The 27524-nt window shown below is 42.4% G+C and overlaps 1 protein-coding gene across 4 annotated transcripts in view; it reads left to right on the top strand.

Moving 5' to 3' along the window:
* Window positions 1-27524, top strand: part of LOC139406576 (DNA-binding protein RFX2) — a 66108-nt gene that overhangs the window by 30024 nt on the left and 8560 nt on the right. The window contains exons 4-10 of one of the 4 annotated variants that reach the window (XM_071149309.1): window positions 65-147; window positions 20472-20739; window positions 23629-23703; window positions 25014-25195; window positions 25363-25482; window positions 26875-26996; window positions 27244-27362. In XM_071149309.1, coding sequence (XP_071005410.1) covers window positions 65-147; window positions 20472-20739; window positions 23629-23703; window positions 25014-25195; window positions 25363-25482; window positions 26875-26996; window positions 27244-27362 — 969 coding nt within the window. Of the gene's footprint in view, window positions 1-64; window positions 148-20471; window positions 20740-23628; window positions 23704-25013; window positions 25196-25362; window positions 25483-26811; window positions 26997-27243; window positions 27363-27524 lie in introns of all 4 variants that reach the window. The other 3 variants (XM_071149308.1, XM_071149311.1, XM_071149310.1) reach the window with 3 other exon arrangements.

Below are 27524 nucleotides of genomic sequence, written 5' to 3'. Positions count from 1 at the left end.
GGTGGATACTCTCTCTTGATAATAGTGCTTCAAGGTTGATTCATTGGTTTCTCTCTCTCAATAGGTTCAGCAGGTCCAGCATGTTTACCCCTCCCAGGTTCAATATGTAGGAGAGGGGGGAGAGGCAGTTTACACTAATGGAACCATGTAAGTACTGCGGTGCTCTTCATTTAAGGCAAAGGAACGTGTTCCAGGCGCCTTTAAAATGATTCTAAATAGAAAACCATTAAAGCTAATAGAACATTTAATGTGAGATTGTGTATGTGTATATATATATATATATGTATATACAGTGGGGCAAAAAAGTATTTCAGTCAGCCACCAATTGTGCAAGTTCTCCCGCTTAAAAAGATGAGAGAGGCCTGTAATTTTCATCATAGGTACACTCCAACTATGACAGACAAAATTAGGGGAAAAAATCCAGAAAATCACATTGTAGGATTTTTTATGAATTTATTTGCAAATTATGGTGGAAAATAAGTATTTAAAAGAAATACAAAGAAGTGTCAGAAGTATACAGAATGGTGTCGTCTGCGTAGAGGTGGATCAGAGAATCACCACCAGAAAGAGCGACATCATTGATGTATACAGAGAAGAGAGTCGGCCCAAGAATTGAACCCTGTGGCACCCCCACAGAGACTGCCAAAGGTTTGGACAACAGGCCCTCCGATTTGACAAACTGAACTCTATCAGAGAAGTAGTTGGTGAACCAGGCGAGGCAATAATTTGAGAAACCAAGGCTGTTGAGTCTGCCGATTAGAATGTGGTGACTGACATGAGTCGAAAGCCTTGGCCAGGTCAATGAATACGGCTGCACAGTAATGTCTCTTATCGATGGCGGTTATGATATCGTTTAGGACCTTGAGCATGGCCGAGGTGCACCCATGACCAGTTCTGAAACCAGATTGCATAGCGGAGAAGGTACGGTGGGATTCGAAATGGTCGGTAATGTGTTTGTTAACGTGGCTTTCGAAGACCTTAGAAAGGTAGGGTAGGATAGATATAGGTCTGTAGCAGTTTGGATCTAGAGTGTCTCCCCCTTTGAAGAGGGGGACGATCGCGGCAGCTTTCCAATCTTTGGGAATCACAGACAATATGAAATTGAGTTTGAACAGGCTAGTAATAGGGGTTGCAACAATTTCGGCAGATCATTTTAGAAAGAGAGGGTCCAGATTGTCTAGCCTGGTTGATTTGTAGGGGTCCAGATTTTGCAGCTCTTTCAGAACATCAGCTATCTGGATTTGGGTGAAGGAGAAATGGGTAGGCTTGGGCAAGTTGCTGTGGGGGGTGCAGGGCAGTTGACTGGGGTAGGGGTAGCCAGGCGGAAAGCATGGCCAGCCGTAGGAAAATGATTGAAATTCTCAATTATAGTGGATTTATCGGTTGTGACAATGTTTCCTATCCTCAGTGCAGTGGGCAGCTGGGAGGAGGTGCTCTTATTCTCCATGGACTTTACAGTGTCCCAGAACTTTTTTGAGTTTGTGCTACAGGATGCAAATTTCTGTTTGAAAAAGCTAGCCTTAGCTTTCCTAACTGCCTGTGTATATTGGTTCCTAACTTCCCTGAAAAGTTGCATATCACGGGGGCTAATCGATGCTAATGCAGTATGCCACAGGATGTTTTGTGCTGGTCAGTCAGGTCTGGAGTGAACCAAGGGCTATATCTGTTCCTGGTTCTACATTTTTTGAATGGGGCATTCTTATTTAAAATGGTGAGGAAGGCACTTTTTAAAGAATAACCAGGCATCCTCTACTGACGGGATGAGGTCAGTATCCTTCCAGGAGACCCGGGCCAGGTCGATTAGAAAGGCCTGCTCGCTGAAGTATTTAGGGAGCGTTTGACTGTGATGAGGGGTGGTCGTTTGACCGCAGACTCATTACGGATGCAGTAAATGAGGCAGTGATCGCTGACATCTTGGTTGAAAACAGCAGAGGTGTATTTGGAGGGAAAGTTGGTTAGGATGATATCTATGAGGGTGCCCGTGTTTACGGATTTGGGGTTGTACCTGGCAGGTTCATTGATGATTTGTGTGAGATTGAGGGCATCAAGCTTAGATTGTAGGATGGCTGGCGTGTTAAGCATGTCCCAGTTTAGGTCACCTAGCAGCACGAGCTCTGAAGATAGATGGGGGGGCAATCAATTCACATATGGTGTCCAGGACATAGCTGGGGACAGAGGGTGGTAACGGTGAGAGCGGCAAGCGGCAACGGTGAGAGACTTGTTTCTGGAAAGGTGGATTTTTAAAAGTAGAAGCTCTAATTGTTTGGGTACAGACCTGGATAGTAAGACAGAACTCTGCAGGCTATCTCTGCAGTAGATTGCAACTTCACCCCCTTTGACAGTTCTATCTCGTCTGAGAATGTTATAGTTAGGGATGGAAATTTCAGGGTGTTTGGTGGTCTTCCTAAGCCAGGATTCAGACACGGCTAGGACATCCGGGGTGGCAGAGTGTGCTAAAGCAAACAAACTTAGGGAGGAGCCTTCTAATGTTAACATGCATGAAACCAAGGCTTTTACGGTTACAGAAGTCAACAAATGAGAAGCACTGATAGGCACTGCAGAGCCTGGATTCACCTCTACATCACCATCCTATATGTGTAATTAGGGTTGCAAAGATACCGTTAATTTACCAAAGTTACTGGAATCTTCAGTAATTCTGTTAATTAAATAAAACAATTTCCTGCAGTCAAATGACCAAATTGCCCTCTAGTGGCCTCATGGGTGGAATGTTATTAATATTTTCATAATTATTAAACATTATTTCAATAAACCTGCCGAAAATCCGGTGTTTCTATGTGAAATAAGTCTGGCAGCACAACCGATTGACAAAAGTACTACAAATTGAGAAATCATATGACTAAACTGTATAAAAAGAAGAAACTATGCTATGAAACAAAGATAAATGATATATAGAATGATAGTAAAAAGCTTTGGAGCACCTTAAATTAAATTTTGGGCAAACAGGCAAACTCCGCTCCATCATTCATTGAATCAGATGACTCATCACAAAACCCACTGATATTGCCAACTACTTTAATTATTTTTTACATTGGCAAGATTAGCAAATGTAGGCATGACATGCCTGCAACAAATGCTTACACTACACATCCAAGTATATCTTGCCAAGTCTAGGACTAAAACAGCGTCTACCCCAAGCCACTACTACTGAACAATTCATAAAAATCCCCACCGGACAATTTACATTGACCCCCCCCTTGTATACTGCTGCTACTCGCTGTTTGTTTGTTACCTATGCATAGTCACTTCGTCCCCACCTACATGTATAGATTACCTCAACTAGCCTGTACCCCTGCACACTGACTCAGTACCGGTGCCCCCTGTATATAGCTTGTTATTGTTATTGTGTTACTTTTTATTATTTACTTTTTATTTTAACCTACTTGGTAAATATTTTCTTCTTCTTGAACTACACTGTTGATTAACCTCCCTAGGGTATGTGGGACGCTAGCGTCCCACCTGGCCAACATCCAGTGAGAGAGCCACATTCAAATACAGAAATACTCATTATAAAAATTCAGAAAACAAAACATATTTTACATAGGTTTAAAGATGAACTTCTTGTGAATCCAACCACGGTGTCAGATTTAAAAAATGCTTTACGGCGAAAGCATACCTTACGATTATTTGAGAACATAGCCCAGCAGACAAATCATTACAAACAGTAACCAGCCAAGTAGAAGAGTTACACAAGTCAGAAATAGAGATACAATGATCCCTTACCATGATCTCCATATGGTGGCACTCAGAAGACATTCATTTACTCAATAAATGTTCCTTTTGTTTGATAAAGTCTCTTTATATCCAAAAACCTCTGCTTTGTTTGCGCGTTTTCTTCAGTAATCCACAGGCTCAAAAGCAGTCTAAACAGGCAGACAAAAAAATCAAAATTGTATCTGTAAAGTTCATAGAAACATGTCAAACAATGTTTATATTCAATCTTCAGGTTGTTTTTAGCCTAAATTATCTATAATATTTCAACCGGACAATAACGTCGTCAATATAAAAGGTAAACAAGAAAGGCACTCTCTCGGGATTGCGCATGAAAAAGCTCTGTGACACGGTAGGGTCCACTCATTCAGACTGGTCTTACTCCCTCATTTATCAGAATACAAGCCTGAAACAATTTCTAAAGACTGTTGACATCTAGTTGAAGGCATAGTAACTGCAATTTGGATACTGTAATGGTATTGAATAGAAAACTAGAAAACCAACAAAAAAACTACTTCCCGAATAGATTATTCTCAGGGTTTTGCCTGCCAAATCAGTTCTGTTATACTTACAGACACTATTTTAACAGTTTTGGGAACTTTATAGTGTTTTATACCAGTTATATGCATATCATATCTTCTGGGCCCGAGTAGCAGGCTGTTTAATTTGGGCATGCTTTTCATCCAAAATTCCGAATGCTGCCCCCTACCCTAGAGAAGTTAAGGGCTTGTAAGTAAGCATTTCACGGTAAAGTGAATAAAGTTTGATTTGATATATCTGACCAAATTATGAAAGACAAGCATTGTAATTTTGAAATACTTAAAGTCAGTGTAGAAGAGGTGAAAAAGTTGTCTATCAACAATGACAAGCCAACGGTGTCTGACAGTTTGGATGGAAAATGAGAATAATAGCGGAAGATATTGCCACATCTTCAATTTAAGCCTACTAGAAAGTGTGTGCCCTCAGGCTTGGAGGGAAGCAAAAGTCAAGCCCCCTTTACTGGCTCAAATAGTCAATCAATCAGCCTGTTACCAACCCTTAGTTAACCCTTAGTTAACCTTTCAAAAATGGTGTTTGACCAGATACAATGTTATTTTACAGTATAAAAAGATTGTGGGGGCTGTTTTGTTAGACTTCAGTACGGCTTTTGACATTATCGATCATAGTGTGCTGCTGGAAAAACGTATGTGTTATGGCTTTACACCCCCTTCTATATTGCGGATAAAGATTTACCTGTCTGACAGAACACAGAGGATCTTCTTTAATGGAAGCCTCTCCAACATAATCCAGGTAGAATCAGGAATTCCCCAGGGATAGATGTCTAGGCCCTTTACAAAACATTCACCTCAACTAAATATTGTAATAAATAATATGGGAAGTAGCAATGAACTAAACTGCTAGGAGTAACCCTGGATTTTAAACTGTCATTGTTAAAACATGTTGATGTAACACTGGCTAAAATGCGGAGAAGCGCTGTTCTGCCTTCTTAACAACACCATCAACGGCCTCCCGGGTGGCGCAGTGGTTAAGGGCGCTGTACTGCAGCGCCAGCTGTGCCACCAGAGACTCTGGGTTTGCGCCCATGCTCTGTCGTAACCGGCCGCGACCGGGAGGTCCCTGGGGCGATGCACAATTGGCCTAGTGTCGTCCGGGTTAGGGAGGGTTTGGCCGGTAGGGATATCCTTGTCTCATCGCGCACCAGCGACTCCTGTGGCGGGCCGGGCGCAGTGCACGCCAACCAAGGTCGCCAGGTGCACAGTGTTTCCTCCGGCACATTGGTGCGGCTGGCTTCCGGGTTGGATGCGCGCTGTGTTAAGAAGCAGTGCGGCTTGGTTGGGTTGGGATTCGGAGGACTTTCGACCTTCGTCTCTCCCTAGCCCGTACGGGAGTTGTAGCGATGAGACAAGATAGTAGCTACTAACAATTGGATACCACGAAATTGGGGAGAAAAAGGGGGTAAAATTTAAAATAAAATTAAAATAATACAAATTTAAAAAACAACACCATCAACAAGGCAGGTTCATGCCTTGCCTCACCTGGACTACTCTTCAGTCATGTAGTCTGGTGTCACAGCGGGACTTAGGAAAATTACAATTGGCTCATAACAGGGCAGCACGTCTGAGAGCTAACATTAATGATATGCATGTCAATCTCTCATGGCTCAAATTGGAGGAGAGATTGACTTAATCACTACTTCTTTTGTAAGAAGTGTTGACAAGACAGAGGTCAGAGGTCTCTTCACAATCCCCAAGTCCAGAACAGACTATGGGAGGTGCACAGCATTACATAGAGCTTTGACTACATGGAACCCTATTGCACATCAGGTAACTGACACAAGCAGTAGTATCAGATTGAAAAAAAAAACAGATAAAAATCCACCTTGTGGAACAGCAGTGACTGAAGAGACACAGGTACAGGCACATGCATACGCACACAAACGCTAGCACTCTACACACATGTAGATTTAAATAACGTTGTATGGTGGTATTTTGCATTGTATAATATGTGATGTACTGTTTTTATCTTTTCTAAGTGCCTTAATGTGTTTAGACCCCAGGGAGAATAATGGGGATCCCTAATAAATACAAAAGGGTTTTGTTTATTTCAGTCTTCTGTGATGTATATAAAGTGTAAAATCAAAATGTAATACATTTCAACTCTGTGTAGACATGGTACAGGTTCCTTCTTTTTTTAAGACCATAAATGTGTGTGAAATGTGTACTTTTGTTTCAAAGAAGATTTGTTTAAGACTACCAAGAAACACTGTGTGTGACCTTGATTTAGCCCACTGCAGTAAAAGGTTAACTGGAAATCTATCGTAACTTTGGTGTTTTATACTTAAATAACTTTAAAACATTTATGATATCAATGTGTCCATGAGTTTCTAGTAGATATGCCATATGGTTCAAGAGAAAATAGCCTAATTAATGAAAATGGCATCTAATCAACAATGACATAGTTCATTGAAAATAATGCAACTCTTCCAACGACTGACTTTTTTCATAACTGCCACTAGTTTGACGCCCAAACATCGACAGCGAATACATATTGACATAGTAAAATAAAAACAATGGTATTCACTAAGTTGATGGTTTGTATTTAGGATAATGTTGTCATTCTATTTTTAATTTTGAAATCATCTTATGTAATTATTTAATATATTCTACATGTGATAAGGCCACACAGAGGGCCAGAGATAATTACAGACACCTGTGATAATCTGAAGTACCCAAAAGAGCCACTAGATATTTTATGATAGATTACATAAAATCCTTAAAAGACATTCTGGTAGTTAACTGGTAAACTTCTAAAGTTTCCAGTAACGTTCAAAGTGCCTTCAGAAAGTATTCATACCCCTTGACTTATTCCACATTATGTTGTGTTACAACCTGAGTTCAAAATGGATTAAATATATATTTTCTCACCCATCTATATACAATACCCCATAATGATAACATTTTTTAAAATTGAAATATCTAAATATATAATTTACATAAGTATTCACACCCCTGAGTCAATACTTTGTAGAAGCACCTTTGGCAGTGATTACAGTTCTGAGTCTTTCTGGGTAAGTCTCTAAGAGTTTTCCACACCTGGATTCTGCAACCTTTGCATGTTATTATTTTCAAAAGTGCAAGAAATTACCGGGCTTCCATATATTCCCGTTCGAACCGGAAGCAATGTGCATTTCATAAATATTCTAATAAAGTATGTACATAAAACGTATTAAACACATCTGTAAAACCACAATGAGGAAATCGACCTATCAAGAAAGTTTTCATAAATCATTGGATACATTGCAGGATAAAAACATCAGAGTAGGCTGAAGTGGTTTTAACGACAAGGCATTAGTGATAAGAGAATTATGTTCTCAAGGTACATAACCCAATTTAATTATATTACTCTGTCTGCAAACCAGAATTTGTAAGATCCTGGTCGAATGAAACAGACGGAGGCCCAGCTAAAATAGTCAAAAAGGTTTATTCACGGGAACATTCTGGCATGCACAAAACAAAGACCTTCATTTTATACTGACTTCTCACGCCCACACATTCACACAACCATACGTACACACATACACACAGACGCACACACATACACACAAACAGACGCACACAATGTCCTGCTACGCACACAATGTCTGTCTCACTACCCAGCCGACAGAGATTAGTGACCTTGTCCTGCTACACACACTGTCTGTCTCACTACCCAGCCGACAGAGATTAGTGACCTTGTCCTGCTACACACACTGTCTGTCTCACTACCCAGCCGACAGAGATTAGTGACCTTGTCCTGCTACACACACTGTCTGTCTCACTACCCAGCCGACAGAGATTAGTGACCTTGTCCTGCTACACACACTGTCTCACTACCCAGCCGACAGAGATTAGTGACCTTGTCCTTGAGACGTATTCCCCGTTCTCTCCCAAATCTCGTGTCAGGTCGGCACCAAGCTTAGACAGTCTGTGTTTAAAATACCATAAAGACATATTGTTTTACCCTAATTCTGACTAGGACTACACATTTATTGATTATGATTTTATACATTCTAATCAATTCCATACAATTATATGTTTCAGGGCGGAATATTCTAATCGTTCAATTAACAGATAATTCTCAACTAACAATCCACCCTGAATGACTAAATAATACACTGACACATCAATTGTATACAAGAATAATCCTGACCAGTATATTGCTTATCATATCCTGCCATACATTTACATATGTTATACAGTGACAAGGTGGAATCCTGTTAATTATTGCCTATACATTAACTACAAAAAATGACACGTCTATTTTTATTATGTCAACCAAAATCAATCTCACAAAACCAATATGTGTATTTTCATTCCTTATCCACCAATGACAGTTATAGGCCTACATTAGGTATCCTAACACTTCCTGTTAGGGTTTTTATTACAATCTTCATAAACAGTCTTAACCCTCAAAAATAGTCTCATCCAACATTGGCTCCTCGTAGTTAAAAGAAACGGAGCCATCTCCTAGGCCTGTAGGCCCGTATTCGTCATCACACAGGCCGGAGCTCGAAATCGGTCTGTACCTCACCATCTGTTGCGTCATTGACCTCTCCAGAGTCCTGATAGCAAAACCTTCACACAGGGGATCAAACAACATCCAAACAGAACCAAAACACTCATACAGGTGAAGGTTGCCCACAACACGGTGATTATGACATTTTTCAATTTCCCAAACATACTATCAAACCAATTTGTTAGAGCGTCATCTACCCTAGATTTCTCTGCCAATTCGTGAGCTAATGTGGTTAAACCAGCCAGGGCCTTGGTCACTGATCCGTCTGGGGCTGTGTTATCGGTGATGAAAAAACAACATTCTGCTCCGAATATGACACCCACCACCCTTTTCAGCCAGTAACATATCCAATGCTATCCTATGTAAACTCTATTGTCAAAAGATCCGGACGGAGCACTCCTTCTCTCTCTTCACCTCGTGTTTGATAAGGGTGAAGGGCATGCCTAACTGCACTAGTGCACAACTACCCGTCCAATTGGTAGGCAGGTCAGGCCACAGCCTCACCCCTTCACAAACCACCAGACATCTGCTCTAGGCCTTTTCATCTGCCAGTCAAGACCCTCATTGTCTTGTCGGTTGTAACATTCTCTGTCCTATTGCAGAGAATGTGACGTAGTGAGCCATGACGTAGCGAGCCATGCAATAATAATGTCCTGTAACTGTGAAAGGGCGAAGTCTGGATGTAATGGGCACATGGGGATACAGATAATGCAGATCAATGCAACTGTCATTGTCTGGCTTCCCTGCCTTCATGAACAGCTTTACCATACAGGCCATTCCCCTGGGTGTATCAATTCCATCAAATGGAAAGGGAATGGTTGTCACCTGAGGTTTTGCTGTGGCGCAGGCATAACATTCTTCTTTCGCTACTGATCTGGCTGTATACTGAATCCATTCTAACTATAGGTTAGAATCCCCATAACCAGTTTCCACCTCAATCACTTCCTTCAGATCTTTTGTCTGCACTATCCGCACCGGCCCTTGGCTCTGGACTACTCTGCCATCACTATCTGTTTTGTCAGGGGCTCTGCTTGTATTCTGGCTGACTATAGAACTATCACCTGCCTTAACTAACCTCTTCTACCCGGAATGGCACTATGGTGTCAACCGAAACCTGATCCAACCCTACATACCATAACCCTAGATCCTCCTTCTTTACGTTTTTAATGGTAATTCGTACCTTTATGCAATACTTCTCTCACTCCGGATTGCAGTCAAAAACCCTCACCTTCACTATACTCAATCTTCTTCCATACTGGGTAAGCGGATTCATATAGCCCTCTCTCTCTGTGTAGGCTATGACCTGTTTTCATGAACTACACGGGGACCTGCACAGATATCTTCCATAATGGCTCATAGTCCTAGACTGCCAAGGAGTCAGATGCCCCATTTGGTCTACATAGAACTCCACTGAGACATCCTTCCCAATCTCCACTCTCACTTCCTGTTTATCCAGATCAAGTGATCTCTTATGCTTGGTTAATACAATATCCTCATAGTCTAACTATGGGTCACATTACCACCTTCTGCATTCTCGGGATGGGTCATGGTGTATTTAGGAATATTGCTCCCACAATAAGACAGCTCAAACCAATCGGCACTCCTGTAAAGCCCCACCCTTTCCCGGAGAACATATCCTCAGCTAGGCCAGCCCACACTTTCACTTCTATGAACGCGGATAGGGCGGGGTCAGGGAATCTTCGTTAGAGAGGTAACCCCCGACCCTTATTGGAATTCGGTTCTCCTCCTAACACTGTGATTGTTCGACAGTGTCAGTGTGTCTTCTCCTGTAACCCTTTTGCAATGTGTGATATGAACCCAGGTAGCTCCTTCAGCTATTCTCACCGCGAAGGCTGTCACCAGGAGTACTTGACTTGGTATTGCTCCTCCCAACGGGGCTGCTTCCCGTCTATTCTCCTCAGGGACTGGATTGAGTGAATCACCTTCTCCTGTAATTCACCTGTAGAGCATAAAATCTTGGACATACGGGTTTGGTTAACAAACAGTCTTCTCATGTGTTCTGCTAGAACCTAACTCTGTCATTCTATTTGTTCTATCTGATTAGCTAGAATATCATCCATTATTTAAAGAACTAGACCCTAGTAAACCAATTCTAGGGATAATATCTTGACCTAATATTTCAGTTACCATAATCGTGTCCGCCAAGTAAGTTGGGAACGCTATAAAAAAACAAATGTTCATTATTATCCAATAGGCCACAAAGTGTCCTATCCTATCCCCCCCTTTGATACATGGCTCCACCCCTGTATCAATATTGCCGCAAATCTAAATAATGACTTAGGTAAGATTAGTAAATTATCCTTATGTCAGACATTATCATGTAGTAGCGCCCCTTTCATTCTCTTTATGTCCAATTCTCCCTGGGGCGTTCGTTCATGTCTATCCTGTATCAATTCTCTGTCAAGTGTCTTATCTACTTTAAGAGTTATCTGTTCTGCTTTGTATGGTCTTAGATATATATGTGCTTGTCTATGTAAACAGTAACCTTTCTCTCCTTTCTTATTTCACAGGCCCTAGTCAATGCTACTATTTCGGCCTGTTGTGCCGAATAATTTCTGGGCAATGTTTCCGTGTTTAACACCTTAGTTAAAAAACTTTTGTCTCCACTCGGTACTGTTCTCTACCCATTCTGTGTCACTCCTATCTTGCATATTTCCTGTCCCCCCTTCCCCACCTTCTCCTCTCTGCTCCCAAACCTTCAAGGTCTCCGCATTGCGGGGAGGGCTCCTCCGTCTGACCTTTCTCCTATCTGTATGTCTTTCTCATAACAGTCAGTATCAAATATGGGTTGTTTCCAAATTTTGGCTAAGTGTTTCACTGTCTCAACTCATAGATTTTGGAAAAATTACCTGTCTATGGTGGCCAGCTCTAAAGTAATTACATAGGTTGATTAAGGTTATCTCGATGTTCTCAATAATTCTGAATCACCACAGATGTCATATATCCCTGTCCTGTTAGTCTGGATTAGGTTCTAAATACTTAACATAAGTCTACCATTAATCCAAGGCTATGCCATTTCTTTCTTCTCATTGGTTCAAATTACCACTATGTCAAAGAACTATGAACTCATTCATAATTATCAATTACTCAATTTACCTTAAAATCAGTATCACAAATGACCTTAAATTCATTATCCAAATGGCCCTCCCACGAAGCTGATCAGACCACAAGGGAAAGCCATGATAGAGGTCAAAGGTTATACCACCCTTTTACAGTTGGGTTCCATACTATATTAGACAAATTAAAGAAAAACCCTCAAACATTTTCTACATGTTGTATCCCAGGTTCCCAGTACATTTCCTTTATCAAAATAATTCACATTTAATTAAAACTCAGAAAATAAAACTTCTAATATTCTATATGTGTGCCCCGATTCAGGAACCCAAACGTTGACTACAAAGAAAACCTAATGATAATTCCATTGTATTCCCTCCAATCATTAGTTTTAAATTTCCTCAATGGTTCATTATACTTAATTGAACGTGCCCTCCAAGCTTGTTTTGCAACATTAAATCCCATTCAGTCACCGTCCCTTTAAAATACAATTACTCAACCTGCAATACACTTTGCGGACCTGTCATGGTTCCATGTAATGGAAACAGATTATAATGTTAGTATACCTTAACTTCCTGTTCAATTGCACTGGTGTTATCTAAACAATCAAACCAAAAATCAATAACCGGGAACTATCACAACATTTTTATGATTCAACTATTCAGACCTCCCTATCTTACAGCCAAATATAGCAGTGAGCGCGACTAACTGTCCTCTTCTTTCCAGTGGACAAAAATACAACCTCTCCTCCAACAACGTTCTGTCTTACCTTACACTATCGTACGATTATAACCAAACTTTACAACTGTCCCATCTTTCGGCTTCACCCTTATGAATTGTTCCAGCCTCAAGTGTAATATGTAAATCGGCAAAATGTATAACCTACATCAGTCAATCCATAAGAATAAAAACACATTTCGATGGGCACAACTCTATCGCAATTATCTCTCCGTTATTATTTAGAATTCATCAGGTTTAGGTAACTGTCTCATCTATGATTCAGTAATTTAAATATGACTCCAGTCTCAATACATTATTCCAGCAGATCATTTGGGCAACACAACGTATTCCATCGAAATCGCCTCGCTATTATTTTGAATGAATTAGTCTTTCAATTTAACCTAAACAAGCTATTAAAACATTCAGATTATGTCTTAAACAAACACTAACAACCGTATCTGTCCAGGCAAAACCTATCAATAGTTGAATTACAATCAGAATGAATTTTAGTCTAGTGGTGCCCAGGCTGAGATGCGAACCCGAGTCTCCTGTATTGTAGGCACGCACTATCGAGACCATTCCCAGAAAATAGCCCTAATTTAAAGGTCCAAGCGTTTCCCCAGTGAGGATTCTCCTTACTCTCGCTCCCTCGTTGTCTCTGCCTCTCTCTCTTTTCCCTGTCTGTCCCCTTATCTTCTCTTTTCCTTTCCTCTCTTGACTCTTGTCCCCTTTTCTCAACTTTTTCCCTTTCTTTTTAAAATCTTTCCTGCTCTTTCCCCAAGAGTAGCAATAAATATTTGACTCCTGTCTGTCCGCTCTCTCTCTCTCTGCTCTCTATCTACAGCCCACTGTAAAACAACCGCTGCCCCCTGACCTGGGGTCCCGTCTCCTTTTACAGCCGCCCAATCCTTTTTCTGTCTCATCTTCTTCTATGTGTATGTGCTTTTTACCGCTATCCAATTACTATAGTTATGTTCTACAGTATATTCTCTCAATCTAGGTGTATGGATATCTAAGATCTATGTATGTGCTGTTTACCGTTATCCAATTACTATAGTTGTTATCCTGCACAATCTATGTGTGTGTCTCTTTTCGTGGAATGGTCAAACCTATTTTGCGCGCATCCAGTAATTCTTGCCTCCCTTCCTACTAATATACTTTAGATCAATTACTTCAACCAGTTTTACTTTTAGGTCTTACTGTTAGATGCTGTTAGATCTTAGTATGTTAGATCGGCTAATGTATATTGGCCAATTTAACGTTTAGGTCTCAACATTAGATAGTTTCCATTGGTAGTGCGTGCAGATACCTTCGTGCCATTCCGGAAAATCTATGTGTATGTATTTCTAATTCTGATTAAATTACTCCTATGTGTGTCTCCCTATTGGTGTGTATGTCACTACTCCCTATGTGTGGGCTCACAGTTACTATGCTTATTTTGCTATCTCTTAACCTATGTGTGCTTTTCCTTTCTTGAAACTTAATCTATAGAGGTGTCAATCGGACATTAGGTCTCATATACGTATACGCTAATATCTCGTATCTCACTCCGCTATACTATCTCACTCCGCTATATCTCGTATCTCACTCCGCTATACTATACCCGGACGCCGCTGGGCCAATTGTGCGCCGCCCTATAGGATTCCCGATCATGGCCAGTTGTGATACAGCCCGCTGCGCCACTTGGGAACCCTAGGGTTGAATATTTTCCCGGTATTTTACAGATGTTCCATCCTGAGAATAAATCACTTTTTTTCTCCCGGGTAACATGGTATTTTACGCCAAAACCGGAAGTGTTATTCAAAAGCATGCATAATAAAGCATTTAAATATGTATGGATGTCTTTGAGACAGCTTTTAGAGCTTTGTTCCGCATGAACATTCAAACCTGATGCTACCTGAGCCTGATGAGCCATATATTATATACATTTTATGAGCCCTACATTAACATCATTTATTGAGCCCAAACCCCCAAAAAAGCCCAAATGATTGTGCACTTACCCAATACATACACTACCGTTCAAAAGTTTGGCATCACTTAGAAATGTCCTTGTTTTTGAAAGAAAAGCAACTTAAAATACAGCGACTCCGCATCCCGGAGTCGCCTCTTCACTGTTGATGTTGAGACTGGTGTTTTGCGGGTACTATTTAATGAAGCTGCCATTTGAAGACTCTAATGTACTTGTCCTCTTGCTCAGTTGTGCACCGGGGCCTCCCACTCTTATTTTCTATTCTGGTTAGAGGCAGTTTGCGCTGTTCTGTGAAGGGAGTAGTACACAGTGTTGTATGAGATCTTCAGTTTCTTGACAATTTCTCGCATGGAATAGCCTTCATTTCTCAGAACAAGAATAGACTGACGAGTTTCAGAAGAAAGTTGTTCGTTTCTGGTCATTTTGAGCCTGTAATCAAACCCCCAAATTGCTGATGCTTCAGATACTCAACTAGTCTAACTAGTCAGTTGTGCTAAAATAATTGCAAAAGGGTTTTCTAATGATCAATTAGCCTTTTAAAATTATAAACTTGGATTAGCTAACACCACGTCCCATTGGAATACAGGAGTGATGGTTGCTGTTAATGGGCCTCTGTACGCCTATGTAGATATTGCATAAAAAATCTTCCGTTTCCAGCTACAATAGTCATTTACAACATTAACAATGTCTACACTGTATTTCTGATCAATGTGATGTTATTTTAATGGACAAAAATGTGCTTTTCTTTCAAAAACAAGGACATTTATAAGTGACCCCAAACATTTGAACGGTAGTGTATATGATTTAGGCTACTGCACATTATGGATAACAGAAAAACAGGAAAACCATAGATGTAGCTAGCTAAATGCTCTCTTGGGTAAATAAATTAATCTAGTTCCTGTAGACTAATATTTTCGAGTGTGAACTGTATTACTGTATTGTACTGTATTATATGGACTGGAATTACGCACATCGTTCATACCATGAAAGCAGAAGAGAACATGCGATTCTGGGGCAGCACATGCGGCCTACAAAGTAGGCTAGCAAATTTTATTTTAATTTTGAAATACACTGCTCAAAAAAATAAAGGGAATACAATGTAACTCCCAGTCAATCACACTTCTGTGAAATCAAACTGTCCACTTAGGAAGCAACACTGATTGACAATAAATTTCACATGCTGTTGTGCAAATTGAATAGACAACATGTGGAAATTATAGGCAATTAGCAAGACACCCCCAATAAAGGAGTGGTTCTGCAGGTGATAACTACAGACCACTTCTCAGTTCCTATGCTTCCTGGCTGATGTTTTGGTCACTTTTGAATGCTGGCGGTGCTTTCACACTAGTGGTAGCGTGGGACGGAGTCTAGAACCCACACAAGTGGCTCAGGTAGTGCAGCTCATCCAGGATGACACATCAATGCGAGCTGTGGCAAGAAGGTTTGCTGGGTCTGTCAGTGTAGTGTCCAGAGCATGGAGGCGCTACCAGGAGACAGGCCAGTACATCAGGAGACGTGGAGGAGGCCGTAGGAGGGCAACAACCCAGCAGCAGGACCACTACCTCCGCCTTTGTGCAAGAAGGAGCACTGCCAGAGCCCTGCAAAATAACTTCTAGCAGGCCACAAATGTGCATGTGTCTGCTCAAACGGTCAGAAACAGACTCCATGAGGGTGGTATGAGGGCCCAACGTCCACAGGTGGGGGTTGTGCTTACAGCCCAACACCGTGCAGGACGTTTGGCATTTGCCAGAGAACACCAAGATTGGCAAATTCGCCACTGGCGCCCTGTGCTCTTCACAGATGAAAGTAGGTTCACACTGAGCACATGTGACAGACGTGACAGTCTGGAGACGCCATGGAGAACGTTCTGCTGCCTGCAACATCCTCCAGCATGACCGGTTTGGCGGTGGGTCAGTCATGGTGTGGGGTGGCATTTCTTTGGGGGGGCCGCACAGCCCTCCATGTGCTCGCCAGAGGTAGCCAGACTGCCATTAGGTACCGAGATGAGATCCTCAGACCCCTTGTGAGACCATATGCTGGTGCGGTTGGCCCTGGGTTCCTCCTAATGCAAGACAATGCTAGACCTCATGTGGCTGGAGTGTGTCAGCAGTTTCTGCAAGAGGAAGGCATTGATGCTATGGACTGGCCCGCCCGTTCCCCAGACCTGAATCCAATTGAGCACATCTGGGACATCATGTCTCGCTCCATCCACAAAGGTCTCCGTTGCACCACAGACTGTCCAGGAGTTGGTGGATGCTTTAGTCCAGGTCTGGGAGGAGATCCCTCAGGAGACCATCCGCCACCTCATCAGGAGCATGCCCAGGCGTTGTAGGGAGGTCATACAGGCACGTGGAGGCCACACACACTACTGAGCCTCATTTTGACTTGTTTTTTGTTACATCAAAGTTGGATCAGCCTGTAGTGTGGTTTTCCACTTTAATTTTGAGTGTGACTCCAAATCCAGACCTCCATGGGTTGATAAATTTGATTTCCATTGATAATTTTTGTGTGATTTTGGTGTCAGCACATTCAACTATGTAAAGAAAAAAGTATTTAATAAGAATATTTCATTCATTCAGATCTAGGATGGGTTATTTTAGTCTTCCCGTTATTTTTTTGAGCAGTGTATAATAGGGCCTATTTGTATAATTATTAGGCTGACGCATACAGTGCATTCGGCAAGTATTCAGACCCCTTGACTTTTTGCACATTTTGTTACGTTACAGCCTTATTCAAAAATGTATTAATTCGTTTTTTTCCTCATCCATCTACACACAATACCCCATAATGACAAAGCAAAAACAGGTTATTTACATAAGTATTCAGACCCTTTGCTAGGACACTTGAAATTGAGCTCAGGTGCATCCTGTTTCCATTGATCATCCTTGAGATGTATTTTACAACTTGATTGAGTCCACCTTTAGTAAATTCAATTGATTGGACATGATTTGGAAAGGAACACACCTGTCTACAGTCATGGCCAAAAGTTTTGAGAATGACACAAATATACATATTCACAAAGTTTGCTGCCTCAGTGTCTTTGGATATTTTTGTCAGATGTTACTATGGAATACTGAAGTATAATTACAAGCATTTCATAAGTGTCAAAGGCTTTAATTGGCAATTATGAAGTTGATACAGAGTCAATATTTGCAGTGTTGAAACTTCTTTTTCAAGACCTCTGCAATCCGCCCTGGCATGCTGTCAGTTAACTTCTGGGCCACATCCTGACTGATGGCAGCTCATTCTTGCATAATCAATGCTTGGAGTTTGTCAGAATGTGTGGGTTTTTGTTTGTCCACCCGCCTCTTGAGGAATGACCACAAATTCTCAATGGGATTAAGGTCTGAGGAGTTTCCTGGCCATGGACCCACAATATCAATGTTTTGTTCCCTGAGCCACTTAGTTATCACTTTTGCCTTATGGCAAGGTGCTCCATCATGCTGGAAAAGGCATTGTTCGTCACAACTGTTCCTGGATGGTTGGGAGAAGTTGCTCTCGGAGGATGTGTTGGTACCATTCTTTATTCATGGCTGTGTTCTTAGGCAAAATTGTGAGTGAGCCTACTCCCTTGGCTGAGAAGCAACCCCACACATGAATGGTTTCAGGAGGCTTTACTGTTGGCATGACACAGGACTGATGGTAGCGCTCACCTTGTCTTCTCCGGACAAGCTTTTTTGCGGATGCCCTAAACAATCAGAAAGGGGATTCATCAGAGAAAATGACTTTACCCCAAGCCTCAGCAGTCCAATTCATGTACCTTTTGCAGAATATCAGTCTGTCCCTGATGTTTTTCCTGGAGAGAAGTGGCTTCTTTGCTACCCTTCTTTGACACCAGGCCATCCTCCAAAAGTCTTCGCCTCACTGTGCTTGAAGATGCACTCACACCTGCCTGCTGCCATTCCTGGGCAAGCTCTGTGCTGGTGGTGCCCCGATCCCGCAGCTGAATCAACTTTAGGAGACGGTCCTGGCGCTTGCTGGACTTTCTTGGGCGCCCTGAAGCCTTCTTCACAACAATTGAACTGTTCTCCTTGAAGTTCTTGATGATCCGATAAATGGTTGATTTAGGTGCTATCTTACTGGCAGCAATATCCTTGCCTGTGAAGCCCTTTTTGTGCAAAGCAATGATGACGGCACGTGTTTCCTTGCAGGTAACCATGGTTGACAGAGGAAGAACAATGATTCCAAGCACCACCCTCCTTTTGAAGCTTCCAAACTGTTATTCGAACTCAATCAGCATGACCGAGTGATCTCCAGCCTTGTCCTCGTCAACACTCACACCTGTGTTAACGAGAGAATCACTGACATGATGTCAGCTGGTCCTTTTGTGGCATGGCTGAAATGCAGTGGACATGTTTTTGGGGGATTCAGTTCATTTTCATGGCAAAGAGGGACTTTGCAATTAATTGCAATTTATCTGATCACTCTTCATAACATTCTGGAGCATATGCAAATTGCCATCATACAAACAGACTTTGTGAAAATTAATATTTGTGTCATTCTCAAAACTTTTGGCCACGACTGTATATAAGGTCCCACAGTAGACAGTGCGTGAGGTAGAAACCATGAGGTTGGAGGAATTGTCCGTAGACCTCCAAGATACGACTCTGTCGAGGCACAGATCTGGGGAAGAGTACCAACAAAAAAATAATCTTAAATGGAAGATGTTTGGAACCACCAAGACTCTTCCTAGAGCTGGCCGCCTGGCCAAACTGAGCAATCGGGGGAGTAGGGCCTTGGTCATTGAGGTGAATGCCAAACTCCACGTCTGGAGGAAACCTTGCACCATCCCTACGGTGAAGCATGGTGGTTGCAGCATCATGCTGTGGGGATGTTTTTCAGTGGCAGGGACTGGGAGACTAGTCAGGATCGAGGAAAAGATGAACGGAGCAAGTACAGAGAGACCCCTGCTCAGGACCTCAGACTGGGGCGAACTTACTTACACCTTCCAACAGGACAACGACCCTAAGCACACAGCCAAGACAAAAAAAAATTGCTGTATTACTTTAGTGCCTTGTTTGAAAATAGGATGCATGTTTTTAAATATTTTTTATTCTGTACAGGCTTCCTTCTTTTCACTCTGTCAGATAAGTTAGTATTGTGGAGTAACTACAATGTTGTTGATCCAGCCTCACTTTTCTCCTATCCCAACCATTAAACACTGTACCTGTTTTAACGTCACCATTGGCTTCATGTTGAAATCCCTGAGAGGTTACCTTCCTCTCTGGCAACTGAGTTAGGAAGGACGCCTGTATCTTTGTAGTGACTGGGTGTATTGATACACAATCCAAAGTGTAATTAATAACTTAACCATGCTTAAAGAGATATTCAATGTCTGCTTTTTTTTATACCCATCTACCAATAGGTGCCCTTCTTTGTGAGGCATTGGAAAACCTCCCTGGTCTTTGATGAATCTGTGTTTTGAAATTCCCCACTTGACTGAGTTACCTTACAGATAATTGTATGTGTGGGGTACAGAGATGAGGTAGTCATTCTAAAATCATGTTCAACACTTTGATTGCAACTTATGTGTCATGTTAAGCACATTTTTACTCCAGAACTTCTTTAGGCTTGCCATAGCAAAGGGCTTGAATACTTATTGACTCAAGACATTTCAGATTTTCATTTTTAATTCATTTGTAAAAAATAAAAAAATATAAAAAACGTAAAAACATCATTCCACTTTGATATGATAGGGTATTGTATGTAGACCAGTGACCCCAAAAATCTAAATTTAAGCCATTTAACTTTCTGTCTAACACAATAAAATGTGGAAAAAGTCAAATCACTGTACCCTCTCTCAACCCAATGGGTATATAATAGGAACAGAAGCTAAGTGATGCAATGTTACACTATGTGATTCATATTTCACTCTGTATAGATCTGAGGTCATACCTTTACCTTATAGCACCTCTTTCCCCAGCCGGACAGCCTACTCCTATAACCCTGAGGCCCAGCTGTATGGGCAAGGTAGTGGAGGAGCCTACTTTGACTCTCAGGGTGGGGGTGCCCAGGTCACCACGGTGGTCTCCTCGGCCGGCGGCGGGCCGCCCCACGGCATGGTGGGCATCGCCATGGATGTGGGCGGTAGTCAGGTCATTTCCGGTGGCGGCACCTACCTGATCCACGGCGGGGGCATGGATGGGGGTCGCCACCACGCCTCACACTCTTCCCGCTCCTCCTCTGCTATGGTGAGCACCTTGGATGGGTTACATATACTCTGTCCTTGTTTGCTGTTTGTTAGGACTTAGGAATTTAGTAGGGAGAATAATGTTTCCAGTCCAGTAGGTTTGTCATTGAAATGATTGTGATATGACTACGTAAGTCCATCAAACATTATGGTATACAGTTGAAGTCGGAAGTTTACATACACCTTAGCCAAATACATTTAAACTCATGTTTTCACAATTCTTGACATTTAATCCCAGTAAAAATTCCCTGTCTTAGGCCAGTTAGGATCACCACTTTATTTTAAGAATGTGAAATGTCAGAATAATAGTAGAGAGAATTTCTTTCATCACATTTCCAGTGGGTCAGAAGTTTACATACACTCAATTAGTATTTGGTAGAATTGCCTTTAAATTGTTTAACTTGGGTCAAATGTTTTGGGTAGCCTTTCACAAGCTTCCCACAATAAGTTGGGTGAATTTTGGCCCATTCTTCCTGACAGAGCTGGTGTAACTGAGTCAGGTTTGTAGGCCTCCTTGCTCACACACGCTTTTTCAGTTCTGCCCACAAATTTTCAATGGGATTGTGGTCAGGGCTTTGTGATGGCCACTCAATTACCTTGACTTTGTTGTCCTTTGGAAGTATGCTTAGGCTAATTGTCCATTTGGAAGACCCATTTGCGACCAAGCTTTAATTTTCTGACCGGTCTTGAGATGTTGCTTCAATATATCCACATTATTTCCATCCTCATGATACCATCTATTCTGTGAAGTGCTCCAGTCCCTCCTGTAGCAAAGAACCCCCACAACATGACGCTGCCACCCCTGTGCTTCACGGTTGGGATGGTGTTCTTCGGCTTGCAAGCTCCCCCCCTTTTTCCTCCAAACATAGCGATGGTCATTATGGCCAAACAGTTCTATTTTTGTTTCATCAGACCAGAGGACATTTCTCCAAAAAGTACGATCTTTGTCCCCATGTGCAGCTGCAAAACCGTAGTCTGGCTTTTTATGGCGGTTTTGGAGCAGTGGCTTCTTCCTTGTTGAGCGGCCTTTCAGGTTGTCGATATAGGACTCTTTTTACTGTGGATATAGATACTTTTGTACCTGCTTCCTCCAGCATCTTCACAAGGTCCTTTGCTGTACTAGGTCCTTTGCTGTACTTGCTTACTATTGTTTGTACAGATGAACATGGTACCTTCAGGCATTTGGAAATTGCTCCGAAGGATGAACCAGACTTGTGGAGGTCTACAATTTTTTTTCTGAGGTCTTGGCTGATTTCTTTTTATTTTCCCATTATGTCAAGCAAAGAGGCACTGAGTTTGAAGGTAGGCCTTGAAATACATCCACAGGTACACCGCCAATTGACTCAAATGATGTCTATTAGCCTATCAGAAGCTTCTAAAGCCATGACATAATTTTCTGGAATTTTCCAAGCTGTTTAAAGGCACAATCAACTTAGTGTATGTAAACTTCTGACCCACTGGAATTGTGATACAGTGAATTAGAAGTGAAATAATCTGTCTGTAAACAATTGTTGGAAAAATTACTTGTGTCATGCACAAAGTAAATGTCCTAACCGACTTGCCAAAACAATCGTTTTTTTAACAAGAAATTTGTGGAGTAGTTGAAAAACAAGTTAATGACTCCAACCAAAGTGTATGTATACTTCCGACTTCAACTGTAGTAGAGGCACCAACAATTGAGAAATAAATACCCATGTCTGAGAGTCAGTAATTCCATATCATTACATACACGAGGGATGGTTTATGGTTGCCTTTACTAAACAGCTTTTTAAGCCGTGTACGGATTAAAGTATCCTACAGTATATGAAGCGTGTCTAAATTATTAGTTACACCAACAAACAAATTGCCCTGCCTTACGCTTCCGTGGCTGTGACGCACGCTGGCGTGACTGTCATCACACCTGCTTGCCTGGCCTATCTGCTGAGCCTCAGGGAAACCTGAGTATGGGGTGGGCCTCAACCTCCCCAGTGCCCCATGGCATTACGGGAAGAGCAGGACAGGGGAAGCAGGACACAGGCTGGCTTAAATAATTCAGTGCTGCCTTGTTTTAGAGTTTTTCACAGGCACTTGAGCGCCCTGTGAAACAAAGCAACCCCTCGGCCTCGTTACCATTTGGCCAACAGCCCTTGGGAGACTTTTTAAGGCCTTGGAACGATGCCTGCTCTTTTTCTTCTCAAGTTTGGCCACTGTACCACGCATCTTTCTGTGGGTGTCTTTACCCCCCCCCCCCCCCCCCTTTAAAGCAAGCCCAGTCCCAGGTTTTATCATTCGCTATGCCCGCTAGTTTAACTTCTATTTTCTCTAGTCCATGATACCGCAGAAAAATATCTAAATCATCTGGTAAATTCATTGAAATGGTTCCTTTGGGATAACAAACGGAAAGAAAAGGGGGGGATGATATGGAAATCTATATCTCCTGTAAGATGTGTTTTGTATTAGGCCAGTCAGTCCTTGTCTTGAATCGGTTGCAACAGTGACTGACCATTCCATATAACTGGTCATGTTTTGCATTGTGTGATGATTATTTTGGGGGAAAGGTGGAATTTGTCGACTCATTGTCGCTGTGCATGGTGTGACGTGGCCCTGTTTGCGGAATACATTTGCATAGTGTCAAACCAGGAAGGCCTTCAGTCAGCAGCTTAACCCCTTGAGTCCCCCTCATTTGCATGCTTTTGTCAGCCAATAATGAATTTGGTCGTAAGACTGACTGAGTGTAATAGAAATGCAGAGATCTGGCTGCAGCTAACCGTCTTATTTCCTTTCCTTTCTGTTTTGTGATTTTGTTTTCCCTGTCTACCCCCCTTCACCTCAATTCCTCTTTTTCGTTTCCTTCCTTTTTTGCTTCCTCCCGTTTTTAATTCTTTTTTTGCATGCTCCTTTTTTTCTTTAGCTTGAAATGGCGATTGAAAACCTCCAAAAGTCTGAAGGGATTGCAACTCACAAAAGCAGCCTGCTCAACAGCCATGTAAGTCAAACAGGAACTTTCTTTGAAAAGGACTAGAAAGGCCCACCTTTGTCTCCCTGGCTGTGGGCTACACTACCACTTGTCACTGAGATCTCTTCTCTTACTGCTGAAGGGAACTTACTGACAGACTTCTGCTAATGCTAGCCTCACGGTGCTGTGGCATAAAACACTACATTGTCGTCTGACCATAGACTTTCCTTGCATCTGCTGCCGCTTATTGCTCAACCACAACTTGTTGATTGTGGGACTTGCTGGTGGCTGGGCTTGCCTTGGCCATGTCTTGACAAAAGCTATGCATATTTAACCTCTTGCATTTTCAGATTCCCCATCCTCCACATCATGACTGCTATGTGATTGTTATAGCCACACAACGCCCTCCCTCCTTTTCAACAACTACTTTACCAGAGCTGCCATTCAAACCAGCTATTTCATTGGACGCTAGGGGGTTCTTCTCCATTCCCGCTCTTAACCCTTGGTCACCTATCTAGAATCTCTATATTATCAAGCAGCTCCTGACAGTCATATTATTGTCATCAAGTCTCTAGTCCACTTCATGCTGTGTCTACCACACTCAGTCTGGCCAACCTGTTAAAGAAGAAAAATATCCATCCCCACAGCTTGTATTTATTTATATTCCAACTGGCGATCATCATCCCTTTACCTCTCCACCATTCACCATCCACACAGACAGGGAAGTCCTCTCTATTGGAGAATAGGGGTGAGCAGAGTTCTATATTGCTCTAGTGGACAGGTATAATATGTGGTCGTCTGATGAGGCAATGAATGAGCAATTATCACCCCCCCCCCCCCCCCCCCGACAGTTTAAGCCAAAATCTAAATTCTCACCCTCATGTTTAAACTCACTGTGTGTGTGTGTGTGTGTGTGTGTGTGTGTGTGTGTGTGTGTGTGTGTGTGTGTGTGTGTGTGTGTGTGTGTGTGTGTGTGTGTGTGTGTGTGTGTGTGTGTGTGTGTTTCTGCTGTCCTTTGATAATAGAAGGCAGTGCTCTCCCTCTCCTTGGGCAGACAGCTGCAGGATGGAGGTACTGCAGAGGAGGCTCGTGGGAGGAGCTATAGGAGGACGGGCTCATTGTAATAGCTGGAATGGAATTAATGGAACGGAGGGAAACGAGTGGTTTCAATATTTTTTATGTTTGATACCGTTACATTTATTCCATTCCAGCTATTACAATGAGCCCGTCCTCCTATAGCTCCTACCACCAGCCTCCTCTGAGTTACTGTGAGGATCAGAGTGCAGCAGTAGGTGTCCAGTAGGTGACTGATCGTGTGTCTCTGTGCTGTGTGTGTGTAGCTGCAGTGGCTGCTGGATAACTATGAGACAGCGGAGGGGGTGAGTCTGCCCCGGAGCTCCCTCTACAACCACTACCTGCGCCATTGTCAGGAGCAGAAACTGGACCCTGTCAACGCTGCCTCCTTTGGGAAACTCATCCGCTCCGTCTTCATGGGCCTCAGGACCCGCCGCCTCGGCACTAGGTATGACCTTGATGGTGATGAAGAGCAGGTGTAGGATAATGTTAATGATAGATTAGAAAGATTGATTGATGATGCTGATAGTGAGGATTTATTCTGATGATGATAAAACAGATTACGAAGCTGATTACAATTTCCTTATTAACTCCCCATGTTCCTGTTTGTTCCAGGGGCAACTCCAAGTACCACTACTATGGCATCAGACTGAAGCCAGACTCACCACTCAACAGACTGCAAGAGGACTCTCAGTACATGGCCATGAGACAGCAACCCATGCACCAGAAACAGAGGTGAACCCTCCCGCTCACATCCTCCACCTCTTCTCTCTTTCTCTCTCATCTGCCCATTCTGTCTGCCAAAGCTTTAACTTCTTGACGCACCCATCCCTTTAGCGGGATCATTTTCATCAACACCCGCTGAATTGCAGCGCGCCAAATTCAAATTAAATTACTAAAAATATTTCATTTTCATGAAATCACAAGTGCAATATAGCAAAACACAGCTTGTTGTTAATCCACCTGGCGTGTCAGATTTCAATACAACTTTTCGGCAAAAGCATAACAAGCGTTTATGTAAGAACATCTCTCTCAGTAGACAAAATATTACAAACACTAGCAGCCAAGTAGATTGGGCACGAAAGTCAGAAAAGCAATAGATTAAATCGCTTACCTTTGATGGTCTTCGGATGTTTGCACTCACGAGACTCCCAGTTACACAGTAAATGTTCCTTTTGTTCCATAAAGATTATTTTTATATCCAAAATACCTCCATTTATTTGGCGCATTATGTTCAGAAATCCACAGGCTCGAGCGGTCACGACATCGCAGGCGAAAATTCTAAATCGTATCCGTAATGTCCACAGAAACATGTCAAACGTTTTTTATAATCAATCCTCAGGTTGTTTTTAAAATATATAATCGATAATATATCAACCGGGACTGTTGCTTTTTCAATAGGAGAGGGAGATACAATGGCTGCCCCACTCTGTTGCGCAAGCAAAACTCTGCCAACACCCAGCTATCCACTGACGCGATGTTATCTTTCTCGCTAATTTTTCAAAATGAAAGCCTGAAACTATGTCTAAAGACTGTTGACACCTTGAGGAAGCCATAGGAAAAGGAATTTGGTTGATATCCCTTTAAATGGAGGCAAGGCATCCAATGAAACAGAGAGCTTTCAGGAAAAACAGCACTTCCTGGTTTGATATTCCTCAGGTTTTCGCCTGCAATATCAGCTCTGTTATACTCACAGACAATATTTTGACAGTTTTGGAAACTTTAGAGTGTTTTCTATCCTAATCTGATAATTATATGCATATTCTAGTTTCTGGGCCTGAGAAATAGGCAGTTTCAAATGGGTACGTTTTTTTTGCCAAAAACAAAAATCTTGCCCCCTACACTCAAGAAGTTAATCCAGTTCCTTTTGATATCCTTTGAACATTTTGACTTCATGTCCCCTGCCTCTGCCCAAATGACTTTTGTGGATTTTGAAATGCTTCTCTGCAATGGAGTGAAGTGGTGCACTCGTCCTCATTTCAGATACATGGTTTATTTAACCTCACACCTGCCTTTATTCTCCACTCTCTCCTCTCCTCGTTTGTGCTTCCTGTCCTCTCCCAGTCATCCTTTAGTTCTTCCCAGCCCCACCCAACATAGCTGTGCTGCCCTCTCCCCTTTCCGCAGATTTAAGCCCCTCCAGAAAGTGGATGGCATGGGAGACAGCCTGTCAGGAGGCTCCCAGCACTCAGCCAGCACCCCAGAGCAGTCTGTGGCAGCCCAGAGCCAGCACCACCAGCAGTACATTGGTAAGGAGCTCCGCTGGCCACACTGTAACACTGAGAGACCATCAGGTCCCCTGTACCAAAACAGAGCTAACATTAATTCCATAGTTTGTGAACACTGAGGATAAAACAGTAATGATAAAAAGCGTTTAGACTGCTTGCATGGTAGCCTAGGGTATGGCCAGCCCAGTTTAATTATGTCGCTTCACATTATTATTAAACCTTCCTTTGTTGTTGTTTGGGATTTGACCGTGTGTCATCGTGTCCGCAGATGTGTCACATGTCCTTCCCCCGTTCCCCACCCCTGACCTGGGCACCCAGCCCCTCCCCGAGCGTATCAACATGAATGACGTGAAGAAGCTGCAGAACCTGTACAGGGACCACTGTGAGGTATGTGGACACAGCGCCAACTAGCTGCAAACTCTGCACTGCTCTGGAGTGGTCTGGTCTGGTGAAACAGGCACTTCCAGCAAGAGCGATAGACTGCAGCCCTCAACTGGTATCCTGTCCTAGTCGACGGCACTGCAAATTTGATGAAATTATGTATGGGGG

The sequence above is a fragment of the Oncorhynchus clarkii genome, chromosome 4 (genome assembly GCF_045791955.1).
Source record: "Oncorhynchus clarkii lewisi isolate Uvic-CL-2024 chromosome 4, UVic_Ocla_1.0, whole genome shotgun sequence".
NCBI classification, from domain to species: Eukaryota; Metazoa; Chordata; class Actinopteri; order Salmoniformes; family Salmonidae; genus Oncorhynchus; species Oncorhynchus clarkii.
Note: the sequence above shows the minus strand (reverse complement) of the source record. Positions and strands in the feature narration are given on the sequence as shown.